Here is a 25,403-nt window from a genome sequence, read left to right as displayed (position 1 = left end):
AGGGTAGAGAGGACTCAGGGTAAAGATTAATGAGGACTCTTTCGTTGAGGAGATAAAAGAGAGAGATGAGAGGTTTTTTATACACAATGAGATGTAGGATTACAAAAGCACCAGGGTAAAGCAATTCTACTAGCATTCTAGGAAAATCACACATTGAGGGGCATAAGAACTAGGCTATAAATAGCACCTACTATACAGCTATCATGGGATGTGTGGAAATCCCATTACATGCTCTTACATATGTGCACGGATAGTTAGGGGGGGCCATCTTTGTCTGGTACTAGCATGTATACACATAGTCACCAAGCTCCACCCTACCTACAATCAAACTATAATTAGACAATTTTCACCTTATGTATGAAAGGCCTCAATTTCAAGGGGAGGTAGAATATGAGTCATTTGTCTGGCATTCCCGTTACAGTATATATGCATGGATGCATTGGGTAAGCATTGCTCTAGGGATTTTCCAATCCAAATCTCCCCATCACTATCATTGCATGCTTTACATGTGAAGATAGTGGGGTCCCTATTACACGTGCTCCAAATGGAGTGGAACCTAAATTTCTTGGAACTATCTAATAATCATATGCAATAAAGCAATAAACTATGTTGTTATCCATGCAGTAAAAAAAATATCCTCACTCGTTGCATTACATGATGGGGATAGAAAGAGGATGCACTACCAAAACAAGTATTCATCACACACTCTACCACCTGGTGTTGCATCTCTGAACCACTCTACATTAAGCCAGATTTGGTGACAATGTAATGCATGCTTTTGTACCATCATGCAGTCCCTTCCCATGTCTAGTCTCAAAGTAGTCTAAATTACTTGAATGGTGGTATCCAACTACAACTTGTATAGCCAACAAAACTACCTCAAAGACTTAAATTGACCACCACATCCATCAAAACAAATCCAACACATCTACCACATGTGACTCCCTTATTCACATCATGAAGAGAGGAACAATGTTTCACAAAATGCATGTCACACCTTAACAATGATACGAGCCTCATAAGTTCTACAACTTCATCTATATGTGCCTCTACATGACAATAACTGATATGCACCAAAATAACAACCTAGTGGGGCATTAAAATATTAGGTTGCATGTAATGGTGAATAAAACCTATTTATCAACAGACAATGTAAATAAAGATCAATACCTTCTTACAAAAGTTATACTCAGATTGTATCCCATGGTGACGTAAAAATGTGTACTCCTCAATGAAATCCACTCCTCATGGTAACATAAAAAAGTGTAGTCCTCATGGTAACATAAAAAATGTGTACTTCTCAATGAAATCCACTCTAAGATAATCACACCTATAGGAAACTGAATTAGGCATACATGAAACTAGTTATGATGGGGACAACAGAGTTCATTGAAATTAATGGCACTTTCCGTCATAAGGATTGCAAGCGGATATGTTTGGAGGGAACATACTTTGATAATTTGCAATGTGGTGCATGTGCTACTATTCCTAAAGAACGAGACTTTCGCATGCGAGTGTATCGACAAATTCGATCTTCAGACACTCGTGGATCAAGAGACGCAGGAGGTGGTAGACGGTTAGATTATTTGACTCATTTAGAGTTATTGAGAGTAGCAAAAACAAAGTCCACAATGGTTCGGGTATTGAAGAAGGAGATAGCATTCACAAGAACTGAAGTTGTTGCATTGAGCGTGAAGGTTAGAAGTCTTCGGGAGAGCACTATGGAAGCCATGGTGAGGAAAGATGTTAGAAAATTTTGTCAAGATATAATCAATGCTCATGAGCTAGGTCTATTTGAGGGAAAGAAGGCATTGTGGAACTTCTTTGTTGACATTTCACAAAACATTTCAAGAGTAGGTCAAGGGAAGAGATATTCCAATACAACAAAGGAATTATTTGAGACTGTCAAGATATGGGGAGGGACAAGGTTGCATAATTTCTTATCACTTAACCTTGGAGGTCCACACATGTCCACCACAATGAGGTCCACAAGAAAAGCACTTTTCTTTCGAACTGGTTTACAAGAGGATATATTTCAGCATGCAAGAGAAGTTTACACTTGTCACATGATGAAGAAAGGTATACCCTTGGGTAGTGTGCCAGTTCTTCTAGCTGAGGATGAAACAGTTGTGAAAAGAATGGTGAGATGGGTGGCACGTGATGATAATTTGGTTGGCTTTTGTGGTAAAAAGCTAGAACACACTTGCATTCCAGACTTTGTCGTGCAAGTTGGTGATGGTCAAGATGGATATCTTAGAGTTGTGGACGCTTTTCAACATAATGTGATTGCTCATTATGCAAGGGTATTGATAGTGAATCCTCTTCTTGAATTCTTGCCAAAGCTAGTTATATTGGTGCAATTGACATGTAATAGGTTTGATTCCATGTTTGTCAGAGAACAGTGGGAGAGCATTCAGCTTTCTTGGAACATTTTTCTAAGGGATGTGGTAGGTCCATTGATAGGACATGCTTCAGATGGGGATAGTAGGCGCAGAAAGTTGATGTTGCAAGATTACTCTTCTTGTCAAGGTCCCAGGTTGTGCATTCCTTGGAAGGGTTGGCCCTTTACAGCACACATCACATTTGATGGGAGTATCAGTGGTTTGCATGATCAAGACTATATCCATAATGGAAAGAAACTTATCAATCCTTTGGATAGTGCATCTAGAAGGTTGGTACTTGGTAGAGAGCTTGTGACTTTGAATCATGTAGCAATTGTATATCAATTATTCAAGGTTGATGAACATGGCTTGCAAGAAGGGGATATTGAGAGGAAGGATAGACAAAATTGGAGAGCTGCACAAAGGATTGCTGCAAAGAAAGTACAAAAGTGTTTGAAGTTATTACAAGAAGGCTATGGTGCTCACAAAGAGCGGACATTGGGCACACGTATGTACTTATCAATAGTAGCATCTTACATTGATATTTTCTTATCACCTACCTTAGACTTGTATGGTCGTGTGAAAGCTGCAGGAAAGGTGTCTTTCTTTTTCAGGTATGCAGAAGTTGCTACCATTGCTATTAGTGATATATGAATAAAGGATTTTGAACGTATTTCCAAGGTTGATGTGGCTAATACTCATGGTTCTTTCTATATGTAGGATTTGGCGCATGTGGATCACTAAGCATGATGCATACTCCCTAAAGCAAAACTTTATCAGTAGAGAAACATTCATTGACATTCAATTGTCATGTCACTTTGTGGTTCTCTTGATAAAGACCTTTAGGGAAAAGCATCCTCACTTGCACGTACCCCTTTCTTGCACGGGATCGGATGCATGTGAGAATTTTTTCAGCAAGGTGGGTGGAATGGTTCGGAATGAAAGATGCTATGATGGCTTTGATTTCCTGAGTAGTACCGGAGCACTTAATAGAATAGCAGAGTTTCAAGCAGGTTCAATTCTTAAATTTCCAGCAGCTCATTCTAAACAAGAAAATATATGGGCTACTTTGGAAAAGGAGAATGGCACTCCTTTGGCCAACCTGGGAGACTATGCTTGTGTGAGTAGTGACAACCATATGGTATCTGCATTGAAAGAGGGATTATTAGAAGCAAAGGCCATAAGTGAGACACTTGGTATGCACGATGAAACTTCTTGGAATGACTCATGGGAGGAGGGAGATCTCTTAGAACTCTTCAACCCTAATCTTGAATATGTGGATGAAGATGAATCATTGGATGATGTTCTACTTTTAGATGAAGATAATCACTTTGATAGTGGTGTTCGAGGTGATCTGGTGGATGAGGAAATTACTAGTGAAAGTGAGCTTCGTCATGTGATTGATTGTCTAATTGATGAGGAGGAGAAGGTGGTTAGTGAAATATCGCCATTTGTTGAAGTGGATGGGAAAGCCATTTCTAAAAGCACACTTGTCAGCCAATTGAATGGAAATCCCACACTATCTAAAGATAGATTAACAAGGGTGAAAAGTGGAGTGTATTTTTCTTTGGAGAAGAAGGCAATGATTCATACAGGAACATGTCTTGGTATAGGATCTGATTGTGCAGTATTGTTTGAAAGCACATCAATAAATGCAAACAAAAAGACAAGAGGAAAAGGAAAAGCTGGGAATACTAGTAAGGGTGCTGTAAACGGCATGTGGTACCTTGGAAGGGTGGCAAGCATGAGGAGAAAGGTTGGAAATTGTCTAAAAGAGACAAGAGGCCCCTTTGATCTATTGGATAGGCCTTTGAATGTTCAAATTCATTTGTCATGGTATCAACAAGCAAAGGGAACTAGGACCTACACATATGACCTTGTTGACAACCAATGTGTGGATTTGGAATCTATAATAGCCTTGGCCAATCTCAACTATGATCGACAAACAAAGAAATACCATCTTGATGAGAATGACTACAAACTTTTCAATGAATATGTGCAGGGCAGAAAAGGTACATTTTCTATTTTTTAAATTTTTGTAAAGTTTATCCATTTTGAAGTTGTCCCTTCCCTTCCCTTCCCTCCTTCCTAGTCCATTTGCAGCCCTACTGCTCCAATCTCTGATGTAGATGAAGGGAACATATGTTTTTGTTAATGTGCTTTCAATCCTTCTTATCACATAGGGATCCTAGGTTTGCAGCATGTAACTTGACAGGGAGCTTATGTTTGTTTTGTAGGATAAATTTGTTGGCAAGCTATGTGGCATGATGCAGCATTTATGAGAAGATGCCCATAGATGTGTCAATGCTAAACTTATGGATTATAGACATGGATTGTTCGGGTGTTACTCTTGTTTAATTTTTAGTTTTTCTAGTAAACATTCAAGATGCATTTTATGTTTTCTACTCTATCAAATTTTGGTTTAGATTCATGGATTGTTCAGGTGTTACTCTTGTGTAACTTCATATTTGCTGCTATTAAACATCCAAGATGCTTTTCAGCTTTTTCATTCTAGTGTTTGTTTTTTAAGGGAGAAGACACTTGTTTATGTTAGTGTGTAATCATTCTTATACTACAGCTTTCTAGCTTGTCCGCCCCAATAACAGTGAATGTAGTTGCTATCTACACTATTCTGAGCAGGTTTAGAGACTGTTGCCAATTATGGGAAAGGATTTGGAGCTGTTTACCTCTGTATTTGGCAATACAACATTCAAATTAGTTCATGTTTTGCAAGTACAGGTCTGCATTGGAAGTTCAGTGAGGTTTGTGCATTGTTTAACCAAGCATTGGCTAGTGGGTTAATGTGATTTTGTTGGTGCAATACCATTCACAGCATGTGAATCAGTGGAGTTTATGCATACATCTAAGATGGTTCAGAATCAAAATCCGAATCTAAATTCGGGAGACGTGTTTGAAGTTTTGGCCTGGGAGGATAAATTGAATGGAACCAAGTATTCCATGTGGAGTTTTATGGTGAATAATGCGTTAGTTGGTAAGAGTATATGGGGCTATGTTAGAGGTGATGAGGCTTGTCTTGTAGATCTAGTTATTGCTTCTGCTACACCTTTGTAAGGAGGTAATGCATATGATATGTAGCTAGCTTCGATAAGGCCAGCTACACCTATTGCTCCCATTGAGGATTAGAGGAGATGGGATTAAGGGATGCCCAAGCTATGCCACTTATAGCCTTGTAAGGAGGTAATGCATATGATATGTAGCTAGCTTCGATAAGGCCAGCTACACCTATTGCTCCCATTGAGGATTAGAGGAGATGGGATTAAGGGATGCCCGAGCTATGCCACTTATAGCCTTGTCCATTAAAAGGATCATCATACCTCGTATCTGTTCCTCCAACATACTTGGAGAATATGTATTGGGCAAGGAAGGAGGCTAGGCTTACTTGAAAAGACATCTTGATAGTATTTCAAGAGCTTTACGTATGGAAATACATTGGTGGATATGTATACTCTTTGTAGATGTACAGCCAATACGTATGCAAAATGGTATAATGTTGCCTTGGTTAGCATGTCGATGTAGGTGATTAGCATGTAATGGATGTAGTGCCAACAAATGAGTGCTCTTATCATCACTATTAGGCATGAATCAAGAACATCTATTTTGATAGATGTAACTTTAACAAATGATGTTATCATCATTATTAGGCTTGAATCAAGAACCACCATGCTAACCATGTATGGTAACAAGTGTGCGGAGGGTGTGCGGAGGGTGTGCGGATGACAGATGGATGTTTGACAAAATACGATAGCCGTCTTATAGTCTTGTTGTTTGACAAAATAGGATAGCCATCTTGACGTAGGTTTAAGGAAAGGGGGGGGGACACTAGACTTTTTCTTGTACCTTATAAGCTTAAATAGGGGTGTTTTATAATCCTACATGGATCTTAAATAGGGGGTTTTCTTGAAGTTCATGCACGCAGGTGACGTCCCCCTTTAATGAAGAGTGAATCCCCCGGGCGACGAACATCGTATAAGGTAGCGATAGGATGCACTCCCTTCCGTCTAGCTTATGGTATTGAGGCAGTAATTCCTATGGAATACCTAGTCGCGAACTTAAGGATTATTGTACAAGAACGTCTGACGGAGAATGAATTAGCTGAAAGGCTAATTGACTTAGAGAAGCTTCATGAGACTAGGCTAATAGCATCACATGGACGCATGGTCGAAAACTATGCAGGAAACATTGGTTTGACAAAAATCTAAAATAAAAAGAATTGGAAATGGGGGACCTTGTCCTGATGTATGGTGTAGGAAGCACCAAGAAAAAGAAACTCAAATACCGAGGCCTAGTAGTATCTGAGATCACAACTCAGGAGTCTGTTCAAATCGAGACAAATGATGGCATACAAATGGGGGGTTACATCAATGGAAGTAAAGTCAAAAAATATTTTGGACCACTGACCCAAGAGATGCTCTTGCAAGAATATCTCTTAAAACAACAGAAACAGCTCATAAAGGAAAAAATCCAGCAAGCTCAAGAAGAAGCTAAGGCCAGGGAGGCTAAAGCTAAACAATTACTGCAAAAGAGACTGATACATGTCAACATGGCTTCCGTGACTCTCTTGGACAAAGAGGAACTAAACATTAAGCCAGCATGACTCAAGGTGGGACTTACTACAACTAAAGGCCATGCAACAAGCATTGCATTAATAGATACGGGATCAAGTCATAACTTGATCTCGTATGAAACCTAGGTAGCATTAGATAGACCACGCCTTGAACCCGTTGATGCGCAAGTACGCAGTGTGCACTTAATAACTACAAGAGATAAGGGATTTTTAAGTGTTAACATCTCGGTCAGAAATAATTCTTTGGTCAGGAAGGTGTTTATCATGCCTGCAGGTTCAGGTCACTCCTTGTTGGTACTCGCCCTGTCTGATAGCTACGTTATAAAATCAAATTTCTTTCCTTTTCCATCATTTTGCATTGTGTGACCTTTGCTTTTCAATTGCGTGTCGCTTCCACTAGTGCATCTTCCATCCGGATTTTGGGCTATAATCGAGTGTCTCCTATCAAGGTGGGATCTTGATCCATTCCCTTTTTGTTTTCTTTTTCTTCTTTTATTTTTTGATCTTTATGATTGATCAATATCTTGTCGCGGCAATGCTTATTGTACATAAATTACCAAATCATGATTATTCTAAAATTTCTTCACTCACATGCATTAAGCCCAGTCGGCATCTTAACAAATGAAAGAAAAAATGGAAAACCAATAACATAACAAATGGCACCTTCACTAAAGATTCACGATATTATCACCCTTTGGTTTCACAAAACCTCAAGTTCGTGAACCTACAGTTTCATGAAACCTAACCGGTTCACGGAATCTCAACGGTTCACGGAACCTCACCGGTTCACGAAACCTCACTAGTTCACGGAACCCTACTATTTCACAGAACCTCAGTGTTTCAGAGAACCTCAACGGTTCAAACCTCAACGATTCACGAAACCTCAATGGTTCACGGAACCTCAGTGTTTCATGCGAAACCTAACCTGTTCATATGGAACTTCAATAATTCACGAAATCTAACTGTTTCACGGAACCTCAATGTTTCACAAAACCTAACTTCATGGCCTGTAGGTTCACGAAACCACTCTGACCGTGCACCTTCACGCTACAGCCTTTGCTTGTCTATTAACACACCGTGTGATTGCTCCTACACTAACACACTCCTCATTTCAACTAACCGATTACCCACCATTAACCAAAAAAAATATGGTATCAAGCGCACTAGTCGGAAGACTAATGTGATGTTCATGTACAGATGTCGGCCTCAAAGTCGGAAGCGAGACCTCAGGTGCAACTCAAGCCAGCACCACTAGATCCCCAGCAAGTCAGAAAAAGAAGCTAGTGCAGGTCTCGAAGTTGAATTTTTGGGGCCCTTATACCCAAGCCTTCCATGGTCATCATCAGCACAAAGAAGCCCTCACGGCCCATGGAAAGGTATCCCTACATTACCACAGCCCAGAATGCCTCCAAATTTTGGAAGAGGCTGAAGTCAAAGCACAACTGGAAAAGGTAGCCTTGGGGAAAATGGCACAAATAGTCCCAAGAAGTATTGAAACAAAACTCTACACCAAATCAAGACCTATGACAAGGGCACCAAATAGGGAACTATCACAAAGGTTGACGGCACTACAGAGTAACTCCTCATCATAGAAGAGCTCATACGGGATGCTATGTAGCTCCGGCCAGCAGTCAAGGTCCACACCCACGCATTCAACAAAATGCCTCTAGACGTAATGCTCATAAAAATTTCTTACAACTCTAATGGGGCCGAGTACGAGAACATCCAAGATGAGGCTAAAGAAAAAGCTTGCAGGGCCATGTCATTAATGATGCAGGTCAAGCCCGTGGTGGACAGATATAACAGGGTGCCCTTGAACAAAATTGCTTCTTTTACCCTTTACATCCTATAGTGATAAACCTTCGTAGTTGGTGTCGGGTCCTCCAGAATTTTGAAATTCTGGACAACAATTGCAAAAAATTAGACTTGTTTATCCCAAATGATATTCCTGAGACACTGGCCAACTATGAGGTAGTAGCACATAGCTACCAGTGGATTATAAGTCAAGGGTGGCTTGAAGTATAGAATACTCACCAACATCTAAACTTATGTGAGTCTAATTTATATTATCCTTTTGTCGTTCTAAAGCTATACTCTAATATCTAGAAGAACTTAGAAGCCATGTTAACAAATGTACAATACAATTTTGATACTACCCACTATTGAATATCCCACTATCAATTCTGAAGAGATCCCTGACTTACAAGAATTTATAAAGTCTCACAAGCCTAGCCATCCACCCCCTAGCACAGGTCAAGGTCAAGAAGAATCCTCTTCCTCATCTTCAAAATCAACTTACCCTGTCTATTCTAATGTCACTAGTAAGCTACTTAACCCCTATCCTAATATGCCACCTACTAACACATCTCAAGTTGATTGCATTTTCTCAAACTTCATTCCTCAACAGATAGATTTTCCCACTAAGGAGATACTGACACCTCACTCATCTCCACAAACGACAGCCTCAAGAAGTACGCTATCCTATTCCACACGATAATATTGAAGCCTTCACTGAGGACACCATTTTGGAATCTTTGTCAGGTGTAGAGTATGAGGGTTTCATTCACACTGGCAATCCTCTTTCAAAGCCAAAATTGATGTTCAAGGTCCTCATATAGATCACTCCATTTGAGCCAACTCGACGGATCATGCCAAAAGCCTACTCTGAGATCACACCAACAAAACAGCACAATGTGCCAAAATTGATGTTCAAGGTCCTCATATAGATCACTCCATTTGAGCCAACTCGACGGATCATGCCAAAAGCCTACTCTGAGATCACACCAACAAAACAACACAATGTGCCATACCCTCTACGATCTCCATGCCCTGATTTAGAAGAATTAATTCCTTTGGCTGGAGAGGGCACATTATGGGCAAATGTGGCACAGCACACAAAGTTGGCAAAACCCCATATAGCTGACTTGCTGGAAATACAGATCGTCACCTTCATGATCAACTACTACTACTTTCGTAGGTGGAGGAAGGCACACCCTGTACACACAAGAGGCGGCTATGCCACCATTGTCACCGATGATATGCAACCCAAATTGAAAGATTTTGGTATACAACCACATTGGCGGAAGGAGTACCTAAAAATTCTGGGGTATAGCTAGGTCTATATGTGCGTGCCACCAACATAGCGGATTGACCCTTTATACATGCCAGTTAAGAGAAGACACCGCTGGAGTTTTAGGAAGCCAAAAGGTGCGACTCCCATGTTTGCTACAACTTTCCAATCTTCATGCCAGCAACATTTGCAGACATACGGGAGCAAAGACAACAAATGTTTACATGAATACAAGTATGGCGAAGAGTTCTAGACCCAGCAATTGTGGCTAGCGTTAGATTTTTGAAATTGTTGATGGTGCTGATTGATCAACCCAAGGAGCCCTACGATGGCTATGAAGCTAAACAATTGAAGTTTTACATGCATCAAGGACCATCCAGGGACATGATGCTCTACTACCACCGTCTAAGATGTCTTCTGGGCTACATGCATGTAACATTCGAAGACATGCTGAACATAGGATTTTGGCGTTCCCACTCAGCGTTCAGACGCACACTCAAAAAGCTCCAATCAAGAAGAAATTTCGAATGTTAATCCCATTTTGGATTAACAAACATGATCCTCCAATTGAGGACATTAATAAGTGTCATGAAACGGCACTATAAAAGTTGTACATTATAAGATATTGGCCACCCAAGGCCTAGTTAAGTAAGTTTTGGGCACCCAAGTGTGAATAAGGACCAAATGTATATAAAGCATTTTCTCATAAATGAAAAGACACAATCCCCTTTTGTGCTATAGAGAGCTCTTCCTTGTGTCTTGAGAGAGATTGAGAGAGAGAGCATTCTAGCATTGTTCCTATTCTATGCTTGTATGATTCATGCTTGTGTGGGAGAGTGAGAGAGTGATTACCTTATGCGACGGTGCGAGCAACTCTACGGTGACAGCGTGGAGGTGGAGCTTGGAGGCCTCAAGGGACTCAAGTTTGAAGCATTTGTAAGTGCCCTATGACAGTTGTGATCTATTGCTCATCCTTTAGGTGAATGCATTGAGTTCCCTCTTGGAGGTGTGGTAGCCCATAACAAACACATCATGAAACAATTGAGACTCCATATGGTATAGATAACAATGTGTCACATTGATGGGAGTAGCATACAAACAAAGGTGGCTTACATCTCTTAAAATATACTCAGGCAATTGTGATGAAAGGGCGTGCCCCACTTAGTATACAAATAAGTCTAACTCACCTCAAAAAAGCAAGCCCCATGATGTTTTTTCCACAATGTTTTCCTGAAAACAAACAAGGCTCTAAATTCTCCCCAAAATTTTCTTTCAATACCTTACTAATATTGTTAATTAAGTAGTCAAGCAAGCCCACTGTTCAGCCATGTGCACTTGGTAAACTCTAAGAGTCTAAAGAAAGGGATGTTCAAAGTTGGGGAGCAAGCTGCGTATACGGCATGTGAAGGCACACCTAGTGCAGATTTTGCCAAATTGAAGAGGTCATGTGGGAGCCTTGTGCAACCTGCACTAATGCGGCAATGATATTCACCTAGCAGCAGTGCCACCAAATTGGGTGGCTTTTTCAATGTGTACTGCTGTGTACTGCAGCGTCACAGCTCCACCAACTACCTCCATGTGGTGGCCGACTCAAAGCTCGCTTGAAGCAGGCATCTATGAGAGCATAGTCAGAAAAGATAGAGTATCTTGTCACTGTTGGATTTTAGATATCCAATGTTGAATTCTCACTTTTTATGTAAGAATGACTAACATGGGATCATCTATGTTAACTACTTAATTATCATAGGTGATAGTGATGATGGCATTCATGAGGTGAAGATGCTTCTTTTGAAATGAAAGATTTAGGTGAGTTGCAATACTTCCTAGGTATAGAGGGGTGTTAACCCATTTTGGGGTTTACAAGAGTTTCCACTATAATTCTACATAAAATAGCAAAGACAAAGATGTCAAAAGCATGTATGATCAATCTATGAAGCAATAATGTCCAAATCTATGATTTGGGTGGGCATGCCTGAAAATGGGTCAACAAAGTACTAATGGTGGTGATTCCTACTCTAAGAGCATATGTTAACAAGCTATAATTGATTGCTTGTAAATGTACTTCATTCATATATTATGAGATTAAGCATTGCATAAGTAATAGTCCACTTATGAGCTTTGGTGGACATCTAGCCAGCCATAGCTTAAGTGTGTGTGAACACGTATAGCCTTATATATAAGTCACTCTTTCTCATAATGAAACATACTCTCCCATTGTGCAATAGAGTCTTAATCCTCTTGCTAATTACTTTCTCTAATGCATACTAGTGAGTGTGTATGAGTGATTTGAGGTGAGAGGACCTATATTCTTGTGCAACATAGCGACAACGCTCATGGTGGGAAATGATGATAAAAACTACTATCCATGAAGGTGTGCAACTCCTAAAGTGGTGTTCTAGAGCTCGGCCATTGGAAATATCCCCACGACAATTGTAACTACAAAGGTAAGACCTTGTAAATGTGTTTCTAGGAGTGATCGAAATGGGCCATAAAATTTTTAGCACCATTGTTGCCAAGGAAATATTCAATTCTCATACCTTTCATCTTCTCTAACATTAGGACATTCATTTAACATCATTTTGCATTAAAATACTAACTTTTATTTGGCATAAATTTCTCTAAACATTCATGCGTGAATATGCTACCTTGGTTATTCACATCATACTAGTCATGTGCATTGCAATCTACTAAATTTCATTCACTATCTGAGTGACATGTGATACTAACATGCATGAAAAGGGTCCAAACTATATAAACTTTTAGACATTAATACCTTGAGATATTCATGCTATGAAAACTTATTCTAGTTTTTCACATCATAAAAATTCAAGAATGGCACTTTTCACATTGATCATATCTTCTTTTGCATAAGTGGACCATTCTAACATAATTATTCCACAAAATATATTTATACATTTAAAAAAAGGCACATGGGTGTTGGAGTGTTGTGTCTAGCTGCTGCCATGTGGTAGGTTAATCCCACATGTGAGTAATGCAAAAAGAGTATAAAATGCCAAAGGACTCATATGGCCCTCTCATCTCCCACATTTTTTACATGGTATGTCGATGGGATTTGAGGTGGGTGGATGGGAGGGCCTGGCCAGTCATGGCCGTTCATGTGTGCCTATATGCCTTATGTTCTTGATCTTTCCATTTCTATCATGGTATTAGAGTGAGGAAGGGTTTTCACTTGTTGTGGCACTGGCAGAGCTCTTGTTGGCCTTGCTCTAAGGCTATGTAGCTACTACGATCAAGAAAGATGGCCAAGTCGGGATGGTATGCTGGGGGTGACCATTGGCTAGCGGGTATTGTGAGTTGGCATGTCAGATGGCATTAGCTGTGTAGGGAGAAGACCTCTACACCTTAAGGTGTGGTCACTTCACAGCTTGCCATCGAGGGAGGGTGTTGGAAGCAGCATCATCCAAAGCAGCTACCATGTGGTAGGTTAATCCCACATGTGAGTAATGCAAAAAGGGTATAAAAGGCTAAAGGACTCATATGGTCCTCTCATCCCCCATGTTTTACGTGGTATCTATGGGATTTGAGGTGGGCAGATGGGAGGGTCTAGGTGGTTATGGCCATTCATGTGTGTTTTGCCTATATGCCTTGTGCTCTTAATCTTGTCGTTTCTGTCAATGGGATGAAGAATACAGGGAGAGGTCCACTTCAAGATCACTTCAAGGTCATTTGACAAAGTCCTACAACAACATGGAAAGTAATAATCAAGAAGCTACATTCGCATCACTCCAATGTATCAAATGAGGAAATGAGATTCACTCTCGGACTATTGTGGTTCGACAGAGTACTTATGGTGATTCCCATCCTAAGAGCACATGGCAACAAGCTAGAATGGATTTCCTATGAATGTACTTCATGTATGTATTATGATATTAAGAATTGTATAAGCAATAGGCCACTTATGAGCCTTGGATGCTTGATCAACCATAGTTTAAGTGTGTGTGAACACTTATGGCGTTGTGTATAAGTCACTCTCTCTCATAATGCAACATACTCTCCCATTGTGCAATAGATTCTTACTCTTGCTAATCCTCTTGCTCATTATCTTCTCTAATACATAATAGTGAGAGTGTGTGATCTGAGGCAAGAGGAGGGAAGAGGGGGATGGTCACCGAGGGAGCTCGGTGGAGGGAGCTTTTCTTGGATTTCCTCTCTCTCTACTTGAGAATTCTCTCTCTAACTATTACCACCACTATTTCCACACCCACCACCTCCCAGCATAGTCCCGCCCCCTCAACCACCAACCTTGCTCTCCTCTCTCCTTTGTCTCACTCTCCCCTATATCTCTTTTTCTCTCTCTATTCTATTTCTTTGCTCACTCTCTCTACCTTTCTCCTCCCTTTATCTCTCTATATATTACCATCTTCCCTTCCTTGCCTTTGTTCTCTCCAACCATCTCACATCTTTCTGTTGCTATTCTCTCTCTCACTTGCCTCACTCTCCCCTCTCTCTCTATATATCTATCTCTATCCTCACTCCCTCTCTATCCTTATCTTTCCTCTTATCCTCCTCTCTCTCTATCCATCTCTTCACTCACTCTCCGTATCCTCATCTCTCTCTCTCTCTCTCTCTCTCTCTCTCTCTCTCTCTCTCTATCCTTCTCTTTTCTCACTCTCTTTATCCTCCTTCTCTCTCTCTCTCTCTCTCTCTCTCTCTCTCTCTCCTTCTCTTTGCTCAGTCTCTTTATCCTCCCTCTCTCTCCATCTCTTTGCTCACTCTCTTTATCCTCCCTCTTTGCTCACTCTATCCTTCTCTTTGCACACTCTCTCTATCATCCCTATCTCTCTCTCTCTCTCTCTCTCTCTCTCTCTATCATCCCTATCTCTCTCTCTCTCTCTCTCTCTATCATCCCTATCTCTCTCTCTCTCTCTCTCTCTCTCTCTCTCTCTCTCTCTCTTTCTCTTTAAGCACTCTCTCAATCCTCTCTCTCTCTCTCTCTCTCTCTCTCTCTCTCTCTCTCTCTCTCTCCTTCTTTTTCTCACTCTCTATGTCCTCTCTCTCTCTCTCTCTCTCTCTCTCTCTCTCTCTCTCTCTCTCTCTCTCTCTCTCTCTCTATCCTTCTCTTTACTCTCTCTCTCTCTCTAGTTATCTATCTCTTCGATCACTCTCTATAGTTGTCTCTCTCTCTCTCTCTCTCTCTATCTTTCTCTTTGTGCACTCTCTCTCTCTCTCTCTCTCTCTCTCTCTCTATCCTTCTCTTTCCACACTCTCTTAATCCTCTCTATCTCTCTCTCTTTCCTTCTCCTTCCACACTCTCTTAATCCTCTCTATCTCTCTCTCTTTCCTTCTCTTTGCGCACTCTCTCTCTCTCTCTCTCTCTCTCTCTCTCTCTCTCTCTCTCCTCCTCTTCACATGTCAAGAAAAAATGAGAAGTATTTCTTACTTACTTTTAGGGATTTGTGACTCCTTCAGTCTTTGCGAATTGCCATCAAAACCAAAATATCTAAAATCTGTGCTTTTTGGTCATTTGTTGGCAATGAGCTAGCTGCTAAGCTGTACAATCTATCCTCTGTCAAGAAATCTGGTTTCTTGTCCCAATTAACTTGCACTAGTCAACACACAAAAAAACCACCAAAAAAAAAGCATAAATGCAAAGGTGGAGAGAGATAAAACAACACTTATGCAGCCTCCTCTTGCTCGCCATACAATTGATGTAGCCTTTGGTTTTATTTAAATTGTCGATACCATCATCGATGAAAGATCCCTGTCCCCTCCGAGCAACGAATTCAGGGGTGCTAGCAGCAGAAATAGCACTTCTTACATAGGGCAAGGTCCCTCACTCGGGGCCTTGCCCACGGATATCCGGACAAGAGACTAATCCCTCGGTTCTTCCAAACCGAACCCGAAAAAACTTCCCTTACCCGAAAAGCACGGGCGATTCCTCCAAGATATTTTTACTCTAACGTAGTCAAGAGCCTTAACTAACTGAACTGATCTGACCGAACCCGTAAGTCCCATAGTCAGATCAAGGAAAAGACTTGCACTTGGATCATAGAGACCAATGCTTTTTCCTCATTGAGAGGCATAGCCGTTGATTCTTTTCCATAGAAAAATTTTTATCCGGGATTTACTTCATCTATCGTACCATAACAGAATTGAGTCTCATTTTAGGGATCCATCAGTCCAGCCTAACCCCATCCAGTCCAATGAGTTAGCCAACCGCCCAACCACTGTAGTGATAGGATCCATTTAAGAATTTGGTTAGGTTTTGTCCCAGGTACCACATCTATTCACCTCACATCTCATCATGTCTATTCACATCACATCCCATCCATCCATTCATTCACATCTATCTGATTCACATCACATCTGTTTCATGCAAATGAAGATCAATACCAGGATGCAACAAAAAACGATACTTAGGGCTTTTGAAAAGAGTTCCACTTTGTAGATGTATGTGGGAGAGGGCTTCACAATAATCCCACATGGGGACTTATGGGAGTCCTAGAATTTTTGTATAAAAGGGGGCTCATTTGAGAGCTTAGACACACTTTTGGGCTTAGTTCATACAAGAGCTCCTTTGAGAGACCTACTCTCCCTCTTCTCCATAGAGGTGAAGACTCTTCTCTCACCCCATCTACATCTTTGTATGAGATAAATCTCTTCATTGAATCATTAGCAATGTCATGAGTCATTCTCATCCTCTACTCTAATCATTTTACTCTTATGCATGCTTTTAGTATTTCATTTTTGAGTACATGGATTGATTTGAAGCTTTCATGGAAGCTTGATGCTTGAATGTGTGCATGCTTGTAGGAAGATAGGAGTGGAGTGAGGTCTTTCTCTTTGCTTGAGTGCATAGTGATTGTATTCCTCTTGCTTGTGTTTGTGAATGAAGGGGTGTGTAGGAATGAGGACAAGTTGAGCTTGTGTGTATGCTTAGTCTAGTGTCAAGTGATGGTAGCCATGAGCATTCTCTCCATTTGTGGATAAGCTCTTGTGCACCGGTATGGGTCGAATCCCTAGCTCCGACAGGGATGCAAATCCCATTGGATTGAGCTACACGTGGATCGTGCTACTCTTACTACAAGTGAGAGAGTTCTCCGTCTCTCCATTGGCGCCGCTGCCGGGGAGAAGACTCAAATCCGGTTGAGAGTGTGTGGAAACCACCACTATTTCCTCTTTTGGTTGCAAAACCATTGAGTGATTAGGTTAAGTTTGGGTGTGTGATCCCGGTGTGAGTGGATAAGGTAAACCATTGAGCGGTTGAGGTTTCTCCCGCATTGTTTTTTTATGTTTTATTGTTTATTGCTTTTCAAGTACCATCATTATGCTTACATTCATTGTTTTCTTTTGCCATTTCATGCTTTCATGCTTTTCGCTAAACTTGTAATTAGTGAAAAATTAAAAAAAAATAATAAAAAAATAAAAGAGGTGCGTTGCTAAGCTCTTCCATAGCTTATGCAAGCTCCATGGACTCTCAAGCGTGAAGCCCGCTTAAGAAAGAGAGGAGAGAGGGAAAGAGAAGGGAGAAAGGAAGAGAGGAGAGGTTGGAAATTTGTTTTTATTTTTTATTTTGTTTGAGAATATTGCATTGATCTTCACTCTAGCCGCACGTCACTCAAGGCGCAGCAAAAAGAATTAAAGAAGTGAAAGCCTGCAGAGAAGGCAGCCTTAAAAAAAATACATATATATACATCTATATATATATATAGATTTATATTTCTATCTTTTACAGTGGCGGCATCGTGGAGGAGACGTTTTGTTTTAAAAAAAAAAAACAAACAAACAAACAATTATATATATATATATATATATATATATATATATATAATCGTTTTTTTTGTGTTTACGTTGGTCGTCTGGCTAGCGAAGGCGTTGGAGGTGGTTGGAGTAGGCGGCCAAAATAGCTTTAATATATATATATATATATATATATATATAACATTTACGTGGAAGGCCAGCGAGAGGTTGTCGGCTGCAAGCTGGACGAGGTGGCGTAGGTGAAGGGCGCAAGCGGCCGGCGGTGTTGGCTTCGGCGAGTGCAGAAGAAAAAGAAGCGGCAGCTGGGACGTGGAGCCGAGGTGGCCGCAAGAAGAAAGAACGGTGTAGGAGACGAAGGCAGATGCGAAGTGGCTGCTGCTGCTGGGCTGGCAAGGAGTGCCTGGCAAGGAGGTGAACCAAGCGTTGACTGGCCGCGCCGGTGATTGCACGACCAGCGGGAGAGGTGTGGAAGGCTAGCGCAGCAGGCGTCAGTGAATGCAGAAGAAAGAGCAAAGGTGAGCCTGGCTGCGAATGAAGTGGCGTGAAGAGTTCTGCTGACCGACGAAGGCGTGGAGTGGCCAGCAGGCAAAGGCGAGCTCGCTGAAGAATCCGGCGAAGTGAAGAGGAGAGGCGGTGAAGGCATCAGCGCCAACTGGCTGCTGAAGGCAAAGAAAGCAAGGAAGAAAGAGGAGGGTCGAGGGGCTTGGGCTTCTCAACGGCAGCGTCCGCCCGCAGGGCTGCCACCTCGGCCGCACAGACAAAGAAGCACAGAGTGTAGAAGGTGGTCCGCAGTGAGGTTGACTAGTCGGCGGCTGCAGTGGAAAGCGACTACTGAACAGAGCAAGCGGTGATAGGCAGCTGCGAAAGCTGCGGTGGAGTGGGCGCCTGGCAGTGAAGTTGAGGTGTTGAAGGCAACCCACGCGCGCCAGCGAAGAATCCAGCGACGAATCCGGGCAAGCCGAGCGGTGCGGATAAGGTAGGTGGAAATTTTTCTTTTTTTTTATTTTTTTTATTTTTTTTATTTTTTAAGTTTTTTTTGTATTTTTAAATATAAAAACAAAAAAAATATAATATCTTTTTTTTTAAAAAAAAGAAAAAGAAAAAGCATTAAAAAAAGGACAAAAAAAGAAAAGAGATTAAAAAAGAAAAGAAAAGAGAAAGAAAAAAGAAAAAAAAGAATTTTAAAAAAAAAGAGAATAGTGGAAAATCTTAAAAAAAAATATATAGAGAGAAGAAAGAAAGAAAAAATTATAAAAAAATTAAAAAAATAAAATAAAATAAAAATTCTTTTTATTTTTTTTAGGAGTCCATATTGTGTGCATATTTTTTATTTTTTCATTTCTGTATTTTTTAGCATAATTGGGTAATTTGCATTGTTTTAAATTTTTGTAATATAACAAAACAAAAAAAAAACCAAAAAAAGGAGGAAAAAACAAAAGAAGACAAAAGAAAATTGTTGATTTTTTAGGAGTCTATTATTTTTTTGCATATTCTGTAATTCTTCATTCTTTAATTTTTTTGCATAATTAGTGTAACCTGCATTTTTTCATTTTTGTAACTTTGTGCATAGTTAGTATTTTTTAGGGTGATTCATAATTTTTGTGTAAATTTAAAAAAAAAAGAGTAAAAATCAAAAAAATCATAAAATCATTATTAAAAAAAACAATAAAATAATAAAAAAATAGGTTAGATAAGTACACCATACATTTTCTTTTTTAATTGTCTCTAGTGGTTAGGTAGGGAAAATATATATATATATACATATATATATATATTTTTATCAAAAACAAAACAAAACACAAAAACCAAAACCAAAACAAAACAAAAACACATAAAAAAAAACAAAAAAACAAAAAAAACAAAACAAAACAAAATTTGACCTTATGCACTTACGGTCAGGACGTCTGATAGATTCTGCCATAGGGCCTAGGGCACCTTCTAGAGTACCTACTCAGGAAAGTGGGACCCAATCGGTAGGCAATTTGGCAGATATTGCTGAAACCCTTACTGAATCCCAATCCGATACCCTTTCCTCCAGAACAACTAGTTCATTGTCCATGGACAATCTAGGGCCATCAACTAGTCATCCCGTAGCCCAAAATAGGACACCCACACGATCCTTTAATCCATTTGAAGCTGACACCATGGGGTTAACACTCAATGTGAGACTCCAATATGTCTACACAAATGCTCAAGGAGCTGAGATCTTTAGGGATCCACAACAACGGTATCTTGTTAAGATAGCCGACATATTCTCAGAACTTGATAGAGCACCTCTAGTCAATGACCAGGGTAACATGTACATGGGTGGAGATGGTGTTCGCTATGAAGTCACCTACCATCCAGAAAAGGTAGACAAATTAGGGGAGCTCTCTAAAACTGAGTTGTTAGACTATTCACAACTTTCCAGAGCAAAAGAGTCTAGAGATGACTGGCTTATCGAGCCGGACATGCCTGGACCATCCAATGCCCAATCCTCAAAGCCGTCCAACATAGATGATTTACTTCTTGTAGATCTAAATTTGAACAAGGATAGGAAAGGCAAGTGTAAAATGGATCAGGGGGATGAAAGTCAATGGGAGTTTGTACGACAAATTCCTGTGACTAAGGTCTTACAGGATGACCCACTTCAAGAGGTCTATAAAGATTCGTTAGAGGGATATTATGCCACAACTAAATCGCCAGAGCTGGATCTTCCTCTAGCTTATGTAGTGGTAGTTGAGAAGTGTGCAGGACACATGAACAGAATAGTTGATAAATGGGCCAATGAATATCGAACGTTAGATTGGAAAGAGATTAGGGAACTCACGTGGAAAGGACAACCATTATTTATGGAAGTGTTCTCAACACATACAGCCAAACCAGGAGAGACAGCCTTTCTTGGAGAAACTGTTGCTCCTCCCCTACGAGAGTTCACTAGAGAGGGACCTTCAACATCTAAGTGGACCTCTGCTAGTAGCCCAACTCTAGCACCACGATATCGTCCTACACCAAATGTGCGACCACAGGTCACACCACCACAACAACATCTTTTCCACTATGACAATCGGATGAGAAGAGAGCCAACTCGGCCTCCTATAAGTGCACCTCCTGAAATGAGGGTGCCAAGATCTTTAGAGGGGTTTGGTGAAGCTGGTAATAGGGTACCCACACCAATTTTGGAAACATATGGACCATCTTTCCAAAAAGAGGAACAATTCCCACTAAGGGTAAGAGGCCGTAGGCCCTATGATGAGTATTCACGACAAGTAAGGCCATCAACTCTTCAGAAACTGGTAAAGAAATATGAAGGGTCGGGAGATCCATACGACCATGTAGCAGCTTTTAGGCAAGCAGTTCGAGCTGAGCAAGTTGCTGATAAGCATACTCAAATAGAAGGGTTTGGACTCACTCTTGAAGGAAAAGCCCTTGCTTGGTTTCAGGCATTAGAAGCTTCTGACAAAACTTCTTTACGAGTTTTGGAAGAGAGATTCATTGCTGCTTTTTCTTTGATGGGAATTCAACATGACACGGTAGCACACATCTACTCTTTCAAGCAAGGAGAGAATGAGAGTGTTAGAGACTGTGTAAATAGAATGAAGCAGTACATTAATCGTTGCCCAGAAGATGAGAAGCCCGCCCAAAGTCGATTAATTTCTCTCTTCTTAAAAGGCCTCAAAAATTCAACACTGCATACACATCTCTATGCGAAGAAACATACAAGTTTCAATGAGTGTTGCCATGATGCTATGGATTTCACCGATAACTTCAAGTTCCAAGATGGTTCTGGCCCTGAGATGAAACCTAGAAATCAGTGGGGTGATGACCAAAGTTCAGGGTCTAGCGCGCTAGTAAATCCAGACCAGATAGCTAACCTAGTACTACGGAGATTGGGACAGACCTATCGTCCACCCATGCAGCCACAACAACAGTAGCAGAGAATGAGGAGTATACTTCCTACAGGTCCTCATCTTTGTGGAGCATGTGGCGGTGACCATAAAACAGAGGACTGTAATACCTTTTCTCCTCTAGTCTCAAATCAACCCACAAAAAAGTGGTGCCAAGCCTGTGCTTGGAACTTTACTCATACCACACAGGATTGTACTCGCATTGCGAGAATGAGACAGGAACGTGAGCAGCCGAGGGGTGGAGTGGCTCCACAAATGTATCAACAGTATACTAGTTTTGAACGTAAGCCTCTGATGACACAAGAACAAGCACGACCTGTTCTTGGTGCTCAACCTCCTGCTCCAGGGACTGCTCCTGTGAGGGTTGTCGACTACGACAATTCAAATATGTGTAGAGAATTGGTAAACCCAGGATATGTGGAGGAAGAATATGTATCATATTCATCCAAAGAAAATATCTTTGAAAGTCCCGCATACTCAAGCCCAGCACTGGAGACTCAACCAGGGGAACAAAACTCTTTAATGTTGCTAGGTGGCTACCAACCTAGGACTCCAGGCCCCTCAGGTCAATGGCAGCCAAGGAAAGTAGAGACCAAACCAATGGGCCCCTGTTATGAGTGCGGAGAACCCCATTGGGCTCGTGATTGTCCACATCGCTCAAGGCAAGCATCTCGGTCAAATACAACAGTACAACAGTTTCCACCGATTGAAAGATATTGTCTAGGGTGTTGTGTAGAACACTTCCCAAAAGACTGTCTGCTGAAACCACATGAGGAAGGCACCTCTCAACCAAAGGTTTCACTCAACCTTGTAGGTACAGTTCCATCCCCACCTTCATCTGAGAATGAGGATGTCGTGCCACTTAGAGTCATAACTCGATCACAGACACGAAATGTGGAAATACAAACTGATGAGACACCTCGAACTAGGGATGCAAAGACAAATCTAGTGGACAAAACCCTACAGTCCATTAGAAAAAAGACCACTAGGAGGAAGAAGAACCGAAACAAACAAACTAAAAGTACATCCACTAGTTCTCAGGAAACCTCTAAACAAAACATACGGGATAAAACTTTTACATCCCAGGAAGTGCGTGAGGAACATCAACCTCAACCTGAGCCTAGTGTTAAACAAGATAAGGCTAGTACGACTGAGGATAGTTCTGGGGGTTCTGTTTTTGTGGATAAAGTGAATGAGACTCTAGAGGCCATCATTGATGCTCATAGAAGTCGCATTGCAGCCTTATCAGAGCTACCCAAGAAACTTCAAGAATACCCAAACCCTCGTGAGGAGAAGATCAATCTAGCTGTACATCAGCAAATCATTAGGGAAGCTCAGTCGATACTTGAGGGACCACCACCACCTATTCCTCGTGGCCCAGCCTCTCTTAAGCCAACATTAGAAACTATACCAGAAGCGTCATCAAGTAGAGAAATGAAAAGTGAGCTCATTTCACAAGCTCAGAGCGAAAGGTCTGCACCAATTGACACTCCATTGAAAGATGAAATTCTGCCATCACCTAGTTTTGTCTTCCCATGCAATGATGAAATTATTGATGCTAATGAGGACATGGCAAATGACATGTGGGCCGCTGTAAATGAGAAAATAAATGAAAACATGTCTTCTGTTAGTTCGCCTCCATTCTCTGAGGTGGATTTTACCAGAGACAGGGAAAACAACTTTGGACGCCCAAGCATCCAGGAGGAAGGTCAAACAATGGTTTCTCCTAGAAGTAAGCATACAATGAAAACCTTACCGTCCTATCTGGGAGAATATGAGAACTGTTCTCAAACCTTGAGGATACCCTCCATGCATAAAAGGTTGACTAAGGAGAAAGATATGAGTATGGTGCAAGCTATTTTGTCTGCACCAGTGGCTTGTAACTTACCTTTGCTTGAATTGATAAAGCTTAAACCTGAGTTGTGGAATGATATTACCACATGTTTGTCAGAGCAGGTATTGCTACAAAAGGGTCACCATGAGTGTACTATACACCCTGAGACAAAGCATGTAATGCCAGTTCCTATCAACAAAGTAGGAAAATTTTGTGAAGACGATCAGGGAAATGCTACCCTCCCATTAGAAGTGCGAAAAGTATCTTCAACTGCAATACTTGATAGTGGTGCCGGAGTGGGCATTGTGACAAGGTCCATTTGGGAGAAATGGGGCAAACCAGCTATTAGGAGTACCAGGATGCGCTTGCAGCTAGCAGATGGAAGCTTAGAACATCCCCTTGGGCTGCTTGAGAACATATTGGTCACCACATGTGGGATTGAATATGAGCATACCTTTGCAGTGGTGGATTTTGGAAAGCATCCAAACTATGAAGTGATATTGGGTAGACCATTCATGCGACAATTTAAAATGATTCAAGATTGGGGATACAACTACTTGTACCTCAGACATGATTCTGTCATCACAAGGGTCAACCTAAGGAATCACTCATATCGGGATGTAACAAGGTCTCCAATAGATGAGTTTGATTCTGCTTCATCTGAGGGCTCAAAAATTACATTGTCAGATGGGCGAGAAGATCTATGGATGTGTGGAGCCTCCTGTAGGGATTTCAACACTGAGAGACTTAAGGGTAATCGAAGTGTATCAGACGAGGCATACATTCCACAACCCTTCCCTGAGCATTTAATTGATCCATTAGAATGGAGTCATGTCCTTGCAACATTATCGACATGTGCTTTACCGAAGCCATTTCAATTTTGTGACTCAGATGGATATGATATTATTCCTCTACGAATGGTACAACCACGTGCCCTTCTAGATGATTTGTACTATAGGAATGCATCCACAACAGCTATGCATGTCGAGGAAGTCTCAGTTGAGAATTTAACACTCAAATTTGTTAATGATGCTGATAAGAAAGAGACACAAGCTCCAACACAAATGATGTGGATAATTGATGAGTACTCAAGTGAGGGCCATGGCTGGCATGTTCCAACTAATCTAGTTGCTGCACAAAGAAGGCCAGGTAAGAAGGAATTATCAATGTGGCTACCCAAAGATGCGTACAAACTTGTACCATCTAGTCCAGTTGCTAAGCCTCTTAAGAAGCACATCATTTCCAAGCCCAAACCTCGGATTGTTACTCGATGGGTCCCAAAACAGGTTCTTAAAGCACAAGGTTATTATGAGGGTGCTACAGCAATTTGGCTTCCAAAATGCCATGCTTTGCTAAGGGTAAAAGAATGTTTCAAAAAGATTCCAAAAACCACCCTTGATTTTCCATACCAGTGGGTGCAAAAGAAATCAACACAAACTCTTCAAGAAAGGAAAGGTGGCTGTGATAGCACCTACAAAACTACTTGTGTTGATCTTCCTAAAACATGTATTGAAACACCTATTGTCCCGATTTCTCCTTGTTACATGATTCAACCATCAACTGGTGTACCTAAGACAAGTCCAACGGAGTCTCATTTGAGCATAGATTCTAGCATTTCAATGCCTAAATCCTCTTATCTTGCTCAAATTCCAAGACAATTGATAAAATTCCCACCTAAGAAGGACATACCTAAAACCAAAGATAAGGCATTAACACTACAAATGAAGCTCTTTGGTAGATCAATGTTTGAATAGTGTGGTGCCTTACGCCTTTAAAGGATTATGTTCTTTTTGAGATAATCTCCACCACCAGCGCAAGGGTAAGTTCAACGACTCCGCAATAAGATCGACAAGCCAGGGCACTTTTCTCCCATTGGGTTTTTTCCCCTCGGCTATATTTGGTGATTGGCACCACTAACAAATTT

At 41.0% G+C, this 25,403-nt stretch overlaps 2 protein-coding genes across 2 annotated transcripts in view; both read left to right on the top strand.

Moving 5' to 3' along the window:
• The first annotated feature begins 1,370 nt into the window (after window positions 1–1,370).
• LOC147634573 (uncharacterized) lies at window positions 1,371–3,035 on the top strand. The gene has a single exon (XM_086803270.1). The coding sequence runs from the start codon at window positions 1,371–1,373 to the stop codon at window positions 3,033–3,035; it is 1,665 nt and encodes a 554-aa protein (XP_086659396.1).
• Window positions 3,036–3,108: 73 nt separating this feature from the next.
• The window catches only part of LOC147634572 (uncharacterized), a 52,188-nt gene continuing 29,893 nt past the window's right edge, over window positions 3,109–25,403 (top strand). The window contains exons 1-5 of the mRNA XM_086803269.1: window positions 3,109–4,393; window positions 5,022–5,120; window positions 17,998–18,169; window positions 18,306–18,549; window positions 18,613–18,734. Of these exons, the coding sequence (XP_086659395.1) occupies window positions 3,112–4,393; window positions 5,022–5,120; window positions 17,998–18,169; window positions 18,306–18,549; window positions 18,613–18,734 (1,919 nt within the window). The 5' untranslated portion in view covers window positions 3,109–3,111. The remainder of the gene's footprint in view (window positions 4,394–5,021; window positions 5,121–17,997; window positions 18,170–18,305; window positions 18,550–18,612; window positions 18,735–25,403) is intronic.

This window comes from Cibotium barometz, chromosome 10 (assembly GCF_041138505.1).
Source record: "Cibotium barometz isolate CiBa-2024 chromosome 10, ASM4113850v1, whole genome shotgun sequence".
Taxonomy (NCBI): domain Eukaryota; kingdom Viridiplantae; phylum Streptophyta; class Polypodiopsida; order Cyatheales; family Cibotiaceae; genus Cibotium; species Cibotium barometz.
Note: the sequence above shows the minus strand (reverse complement) of the source record. Positions and strands in the feature narration are given on the sequence as shown.